The sequence below is a fragment of the Macrotis lagotis genome, chromosome 3 (genome assembly GCF_037893015.1).
Source record: "Macrotis lagotis isolate mMagLag1 chromosome 3, bilby.v1.9.chrom.fasta, whole genome shotgun sequence".
NCBI lineage: Eukaryota > Metazoa > Chordata > Mammalia > Peramelemorphia > Peramelidae > Macrotis > Macrotis lagotis.
The window spans coordinates 301096408-301105706 of record NC_133660.1 but is presented as its reverse complement, the minus strand read 5'-3'; the positions used below and the strand labels follow the sequence as shown (position 1 = coordinate 301105706).

Below are 9299 nucleotides of genomic sequence, written 5' to 3'. Positions count from 1 at the left end.
CCTGAGATCTCATAAAAGTAATATCTGTCTATCTACCTTTGTACATAGAAAGATAGATGATAAATAGATGTGTATTTGTGTGTATGTCTCTGTGGGTTTGTGTTTGTGTTTGAGTGTGTGTGATTTCTCTTTCCTTGAATGAATATTTCTGAAATTACACATTTTTTTTTCTTGGAACAAATCTGAAATAGATTTTGGCAGTCACTGACTTGTGCTAAGGACTTTTAAATTAAGGTATATTATTTAAAGGGATGTTCTGGGATATGTTTGAGAAAAAAATAGGAATGAGACAAACAACTGCACTATCTTGGTAGTTGAAAAAGAATTAAAATGGAAGAGAGATGTTAAGAAAAGTGATGCTAAAGAGCAACAACAAAAACTTATGATTTCAGTTTTACCTCTTGTTGGTACTGTTTTGAGATACTGATTTTACAAAAAAGAAATATCCTAAATATGGCAGAATGAGTTGTGTAATATAATGAAGGCAGATGAACAATGTTTTTTTTCTATTGCAATAGATGATTAAATATAAATTTATTAAATGTTATTATGTGTAAATATTATGTAGCCATTAAAGAGGCAATCTAATTCATTCATTGTGATATGTACTTGTCGGTGAAGACTGGTTGAGTTTTCAAAGTATAATGAAACCTTGTGTAACATGCTGAGATAGCCTACTATGGAATACTCTGCTTCTCTTCATTAGAATTTTCCATGGGTGAGAGTTTCTTCCTTTGACTGATTGCAAAACTACAATATGTTGCATCTTTAAAAGTAGGGGACTGGGATACTCATGGAGTTTTTCTTCATCATGTCAGAGAAGGTAAAGGTTAAGTCCTAGTATGTGTACTATGAAAAGAATGAACCACTGAATCAAGAAAAGAATCTTCCTTCTTGTGTTCTCACATCTATCCAGTGTAGGGTAAATGGGTATAGGGTATTCATCTTATACTGTTTTATTTGCTCTCCGCATTATCTAGATTCTGGGAGTAATCTCCATTGGAAATGGAAATTTTAGGCAAGATCACATACTAACCAGGATTTTAACCAGGATGTTGAATTGAATCAGTCCAACAGGAAAGATTTGACAATGTGGCTTTACCCCAATAGGGAGATCACATATAAAACTACTTTGAAACTACAATTCTGTGAAGTGAAAACTGAACTAATCTATGAAGCTAATTTCTTTCTCTTTTACAATGAAGTGGAAAAAAGAAATGTGTAGATATTCATTATTATGACTCTTCAAAGCAATCCAATTTCTCATGTTTAAGTAGAATTTTGAAACATGTGACCAGAACAACATTTTAATGAAAACAATCAATGTGGACTAGAATCAATGAGTTCAGATTATTTATTAGAGACAAGATCATAATAATGATGTAAGTAAATACTGGGAAAGTCATGAAAAGTATTATTTCATGGCATTCTATAACCATTCTAGAAGCAATTGGTGTTACCTGAGATACTATTTATTCCTGAAAGTTTGGACATGCAAATTCTTATTTGTTAACTGACTTCAAAGGAAAAAAATAACAACAAAAATAACAAATCGAAATTCAGTGATCACATGGGGAAATTCATCTGTTTTATTTGCATAACATTGTGAGTTTTCTGGACCACACCTTCCTCATGGCATTCTTCATTTCAGTATTTCTCAGTGTGTAAATGAGAGGATTCAGCATAGGTGAAACTACAGTGTAAAACACTGAAAACTCTTTCTCATTTACAGCATCAGAAGGAGGAATATAGGTGATGATACAAGGAACAAAGAACAAAATAACAACCATGACATGAGAAGCACAGGTGGAGAGGGCTTTGCGACGACCTTCAGCTGAGTGCTTCCTAAGATTATATAATATGATGATGTAAGATGCTACCAGGACCAGAAAGGTTATCAAGGCAACCATTCCACTGTTAGCAATGACTAGAATACTAGCAACATATGTGTCTGTGCAAGCAAGCTTTAAGAGGGCTTTTGAATCACATATATAGTGATCTATTTGATTAGGACCACAGAAAGGTAATCTCAGGATTGTGAAAAGCTGGGCAATAGAGTGCCAAAATGCCACCACCCAGGCAGTCAGGATCAGCGTGTTACATCTCTGCCTGGTAACAACTGTGCCATAGTGCAAGGGTTTACAGATGGCAACATATCGATCAAAGGCCATGGACACCAGGATGAAAACCTCAACACCTGCCAGTAAGTGAAAAGTAAAAAGCTGAGTCATGCAATAATTGTAAGAAATAGTCTTCTTTGAGGAAAATAAGTCACTAATCATTCTTGGAACTATAGTGGAAGTGAAGCAGGGATCCATGAAGGACAAGTGCCAAAGAAAGTAGTACATGGGCTGCTGCATCAGATGGCTATATGAGATGGTGATGAAAATAATGAAGTTCCCCATGAAGATTGCTAGGTAACAGGCTAGGAAAATGACAAAACACACTATCTTCAATTCTTTCTTCATAAGAATACCCACAAGTATAAATTCAGTGACATTGTTATGCTTTTCCATGTATTGAGAATAGGAAATTGTTATCCGGAAATATAATCTGAAATTACAGAGGGAATGATAAAACAACAAATTAATACTTCTCTCTGATAGTAAAGTCAAATTTCTTGCACATCATTACAGCACCTTACACTGTGTTCTTGAATCTGATCTTCCTTTTTTAAAAATTTTTAAATGACAAGATAAAAGTTTGCTAAATATTATACATCCCATGCAAAGGTTTCTAAAATTTATTGTCCTTTCAGCATCTTTTTTGTTAATTAAATGCTTTGATTGTTTCAAAAATTTAACATCAACTTAAAAGAGGAAACAATGTTTCTAACTACAGAAAGTTGATTAAATGTAATTTTTTGTAATTAAATGTAATATATCTGATTAAAATGGTCAATAAAGATTATATAGAGGTATTCTTTTTCTTACTTGATAGAACTATTATTATCTTCTTTTTTAAATAGGAAAATATTAAAAATCTAAACATTAGGTAAGAGTTTGAATATTCTTAAATTATTCAAGGAATTGAAAGGAAATATATAAGCGGATATCAAAAGCAATACCTTTTTAGGGCCTTTCCCATCCCACATACTTAAGTCAATCATTAGATTAAATTAAATTAAATTAAACTAATCCTGCATTTTGAAGCACCAAAAATATTCAAGTAAGGAGATCAGGTGAAACACACTCAGTCATACACACAAAGACACAGACACACGCACACACACACACACACACACAAACACGTGCACACATGCAAAGACACAGACATAGACACACACACACACACACACACACACACACACACACACGCGGTATACCAAATTATATTCTGACTAGAAATTTGATGAGTAAAATTTGGTTTTCTTGAAATAATTTAAAAAGTCCTCAGAAACCATTGACAAGATTATCACTATTCAATAATGGGAAGACTAGATTAAAGATTTAATTGATGATTATTTAGAACATGTACCAGGTGCCATTTTATCTTTTACCTGTACCTAAAAATTGATTCTAATAGAGAACCACTCATCCCTTTCACCTACAACATTCAATATATGCTAGGTCATGATAACTGATGTCTATTCCAATATATTCTAGAGGTCTCAACTAATAGGTTAATGAAAACCCTCCAACGGACTTTATTACACTGTTCAAGAATATTTAAGAAAATTTTATTTTCCTTAGAAAATCAATTGCCTTTTGCATCTTATACCTATTGCTTCTCTTTTCACCCTATAATTCTTCTTCCTTAAGCAATAATTTCAATTAACTGAAAATGTTTGTGATATGTGTTTGTTTTTTCATGGCTAAAAATATCATTTATTTCAGTGGTGGTATATATATATATATATATATATATATATATATATATATATATATATATATATATATATATATATATATATGTATATATGTATATATATATATAATACACATATATGCATATATAGTTATTGACAAAATATACGGAAATAAATATATTTATGTCTAATATCATAGTCATCGGTGTTGTTTTCCAAAGGTAAAACCATAACTTTTCATAATTTCTCAGTTTGTATAATATTAGCAACATATGTGGCTATCCAGGAAAGCTTTAAAAGGAGCTGTGGTTCACATATATTACACAACATTTGATCAATGTCACAGAATGATAACCTCATGACGATGAGCAAAAAAAACCAGAGTACCAAAGTGTCACCATCGAGACAAGCAAGACCAGTAGCTATATCTCTGGATATTGAAAATCATCATATAGTGTAAGAGTTTACAGATGCCGACATAAGGGATCAAAGACCGAGGGCAACAGGATCAATAAGCCAAGCCACCATTAAGTAAAATGTAAATATGTGAGTTATAACTCAGCCTGAATGAAGCAAAACTAGAAAACTATTCCTAAAATTTCTTCTTTGGTCAAAGGTGGAACCTATACATAGTTTTACTAACTCTAAAGTATTTTACTCTCTTTAAAACATAACTTTGTTTATGGTATGATAATAATAAATATGTGAAATTATTGCTTGAGGACCTGAGTTCCTGCAGTTATAAGACTTAATTAGGAACAGATTTATCATTGTAATCTATTATTGTTCCAAGTTTAATTTTTAATCTCCTTGCCATTTGGAGGACATGATCTTCTTCTGGATGTGACAATAATTCAACAAACATTTATTACCTTTTGGAATGAAGGCTTAACATAGCTTCAGCATATTTTTTCTCCAGAATTTCAATTTTCTAACAAGTGTCGTGAGAAAATTCAACTGAATTCTAGTGCATTAACTAGAACAGTGCTACTTATGTTACATTTCACTGAATAATGTCTTTCCTTGCCTTTGGAACCTAAAAAATTAGAGTTCATTCATGAATATTTCAAAATTGAATGTAGAAAAGGAAAAAAAAAAACAAAAGGATTTTCTTTATTCATTTCTTAGCTATGCATAGCACGTCTTTGTAATAGATGCAACTGTGATCTATTCCAACGTGAGATATTCTATATCAAATTTAGCAGTTTGAAAAGAATGTGGATTTCATCCTATCTAAAATCCCACTTTTTTATTAAAAATGAAAATGAGAATCATAAAATGATGCGAATAGTTTACCGCAAGGAGACAATGGCTCTGTATCAAAGTTCAATTGTCTTCCTGCCAATAGATATTTCAAGGTTACAAAGGTAAAAACAATGAAGTAGATACTATTGTCTCCTAAAGAATATTTGAAAATATTTGAGATACAGAATAGAAAGCAATATATTTACAATTGCCTATTTGGTTAAGAATCTTATTTCTATTAAAAATATGATCTGTTAAAAAATCTTATTTGTTTGTGACTTTGTAAGTGTGTGTGTGTGTGTGTGTTTGTGTGTGTGTGTGTGTGTGTGTGTGTGTGTGTGAGAGAGAGAGAGACAGAGAGAGACAGACAAGTAATTTTTCCCTTCCTTTTCTCCCTTTATCTCTTCCTCCCTTGTGCTTTCTTCCTTCCTTCCTTCCTTCCCCCCTTTCTTCCTGCTCTTTCCTTTCTTTTTCCCTTTCTTTCCACTCTCACAAATAGGAACACAGATTGCATGCAATAAAATTTACTTTCAGTGAATAAAATCTCAATAAATCATGGCAAATAAAAAGAGAGTAGACCATGTATGAAAAGCTTTCCCAATTACATACTTGATTGTTTTGAAACTAGCCAAAGAAATAATCCTCACTCAAATTATTGGATTTCTTTTAAATCCCTTAGAATAAAACCACTTCTCTCCCTAGTGCCAGTGACTGGGAGGAGGAAGATAGAGACCTCTCAGTAAAAAAAAAGTCAATAATGTGTGTTACTGTATAATATACAACTTGAATTTAGGCAGAAGATTTTATTTTTATGAGACTCATTTTTTTCTCAGAAAATAGAACCATAAGAGATACCCATAAGAGATATTATAAGCTCATGCTGATAAGTAGATGAGATAATATTTGACAATAAAGTTTGAAATACATTAAGTGCTTTTGCATTTTAAGGATCAATGAAGGTAACTGATAATGTGTCTGCTTAAATGACTTCTTTCCTCTCTCAAATATGTATTAGAGAGAAACAAGGAAATACCTAAAACATTAATAAATACCTTTCCAAAACACATACTATCTTTACTTTAGATCACACTTTAGTTTTCTCTCTCTCTCTCTCTCTCTCTCTATATATATATATATATATATGTATATTTATATATATTTATATAAACACAAACATATGCATATGTAGATTTGTTTATATTCATATACACGCATGCATGTGTATACATATATACCTATGTGTTTATGCCTGTATGTGTGGATGCATCATTACTCATCTTTGTCCCTATGAGTGAAGTTAGGGAAGTAAGGAGAACCTTAGAGACAAGTAATATGTGTGGAAAGTAGGGGAATATGCTTTTGAAGAGAATAACTATATAGACAATGGGGTCTGTGATTGTATTGAGGCTGCCAAATGGATATGTCACTTATGTTGATGAGTTGGGAAGACCTCTCCTAGAACAATTTGAGAACTTTCATTTTGGAATCTACAAAGATGATGATTTTAAAGGGATTTCATATAAATATACCAAATGCAAACATAAAAAAACAAGAGATATTTCTGCTTTTTAGCAGAAGGAGGCTATATATTACAAAGGTACATAAATATGGTAACTAGGGAGAAATTTCAGGGAGTCTCTGATGTTGAATAGAAAAATACATCTTTTAAAATTAGAATTTGAGGGCGACTAGGTGACACAATGTTTAGAGCACCAGCCCTGGAGTCAGGAGCACCTGAGTTCAAATCCAGCGTCAGACAGTTAATATTACCTATCTGTGTGACTTTGGCTAAGCCAATTAAGCCAATTTGCCTTGCAAAAACCTAAAAAAATAAAAAATAAAAATAGAATTTGGTTCTTTCATAACTTATCAATTTTATATATGTATATTACAGAATTCTTCACAGATTTCCACAAGATTTCCCTAAAAAAAGCCTATACAGGAGACAAATCTAAAGGCTTAAAAATCCATGATCTTGTAAAATCTATGACTGAAAGTAATGAAAATAGATACAAGAAAAACAAACAAAACTAATGAGTAATAACTTAAAATTACTAAATATTACAGAACTAAAGCATACCACTTGAAAATATAGACTGATACCTGAGGAGCAAATATTGATCTGTGGAGTCCAAAACATTGACTGGCTGTTTCAAAAAGACTTTCTTCAACTGGAAGCAAGTGGTTTTTCATTGTAACTACAACTTATTAGGATGACAAGGGTGACTCAGGTTTTATACAGTCCTTTTCCATCTGGGATCAGAGTTCAGAAAACTATCAATCAACCATTTAAAGGTTCTGTAAACAGAAAGCATTTAATTTAAGAAAATAATCATCCAGGAAAGACTTGTTGAGTATTAGCAGAATTTAAAGGTTTATTTACGTCCATGAAGATGGGTTCCCTCAGGAATTTCAAAGCAATCCAAGATGGAGAATACTACTAACCAGAAAAAAAAAAAAAAAAAACTTTATTGCTTGGGAAAAAATCACATTAGTTTCCTTAATGATTTTTTAAAATTTTCAGTGATGATTAGGCTGCTTCATTATACACATACTAGAATTCAGAAATTGTCCTTTGACATTAAATTGCCTTTTGTCTACCTCCTTGTTCATATGTCAGTTTTATAGCACCATGTCTATGAAATGATAGATTCTGACAAAACTGACATATGCAATATCTGAGTGTGTTTCAAAAGTATATTTGACACCTAGGAAATCATTATGTACTTGTCTATAGAATCTACACTTTTCATAACCTTCTCCTTCTGCAGATTCCCCATTTCATTTCCTCTTCCTCTTCCTCTATTGCTCTTCTCCCTGTCTCCCCTCTCTCTCTTTTCCTCCTCCTCCTCCTTCTACTCCTCCACATCTTCCAACATGTCATCCTCCTCCTCATCTTTTTTCGCATCCTCATTGACACCTTCCTCCTTTTCCTTTCTCTTCCTCCTTATGTTGATCTCCCCCACTTTGCTCTTTTTTTCTCTCCGTCTCTTTCTCTCTGTCTTTCTGTCTCTGTCTCTCTCTCTCTGTCTTTCTCTATCTCTGTATCTCTGTCTCCCTCTCTCTGTCTGTCTCTCTCCCTCTGTCTCTCTTTCTGTCTCCATTTCTCCCTACCCCCCCCAACAAAATGTTACTATGATTCTCTTCATGTTCTATTGAGCAGGTGTACCTACATTTTCTTAGCAAGCTTATCATTAATGACCTCAGGTCCTCACATGTATATAGCTATAACCCATCTCTTGAGCAATTTCTTACTATTTATCTACACTTAGTCATTGATAACCTCTTCAAGTATAAATGCAAATTTGAAATTATAATGCAAATTTCTTCCAATTAGGCAAATTTATTGCAGGGCTTTTCTTATCTCAAATCCCACATTTTCAAATAATTGAAATAACTCCACTTGAATTTTCCATAGACAACTCAAATTCAAAAGGCTCTTCTAAATTTCTAATTTCCCCTATAAACTATTTTTCTTTGTAAAGTTCCTTATTTCCAAAATCATTTTCCAAGTTAATGTTTTTCCGACTTGTCTCTTTTGATTCTTGATTCTTTCTAAATCCTTTTCATGTTAAAATCTGTCAGATGTTGTCAATTAAATCTCCTGTGCATCTCTTTCCCAAGAGCAATTTTCTCTATTCATACCACAACCACGCTAGCAAGTCTTTTTCATCTCTTACCTGAAATATTATGATAACTTCCAAATAACTCTTGCTGACTACTCTTTCCTCTCTCTAATCCAACCCTCAACCAGCTGCCAAGGTGATATTTCAAAAGATAATTCTTTGTTTTTCTTGTTTTGAGCAAGGCAATGGGGTTAAGTGACTTGCCCAAAGTCACACAGTTAGGTAATCATTAAATGACTGAGACCAGATTTGAACTCAGATCCTCCATACTGTAGGGCCAGTGCTCTATCCACTGCAGCACCTAGCTGCCCCTCCAAAAGATAATTCTGAGCATAATATTCCTCTGACCAATTATCTTCAGTAATTTCCTACTGCTTTTAAAATATGAAAAAAATATTTAATGCAAAATTATTTTTTACAACTTTAAGATTTCCCAACTTGACTCTGATTTGTCTCTCCAATCAGAATTCATATTAACCCTGATCTTCTCCCTCTACTACACCATTTTGTGGATTTAATCATCTATTATAATCTCTATTTAGATGATGTATTTATTTTCGGGGACCAGTTTCTCTTTAACCTCTAACATTCATCCACAATTATTTAACAGACACCTCATA

The 9299-nt window shown here is 32.7% G+C and overlaps 1 protein-coding gene across 1 annotated transcript; it reads right to left on the bottom strand.

The window, feature by feature from the left end:
* Positions 1–1589: 1589 nt before the first annotated feature.
* On the bottom strand, positions 1590–2516 carry LOC141516992 (olfactory receptor 4P4-like). Its single transcript, XM_074227936.1, has one exon. The coding sequence runs from the start codon at positions 2514–2516 to the stop codon at positions 1590–1592; it is 927 nt and encodes a 308-aa protein (XP_074084037.1).
* Between the last annotated feature and the right edge of the window lie 6783 nt (positions 2517–9299).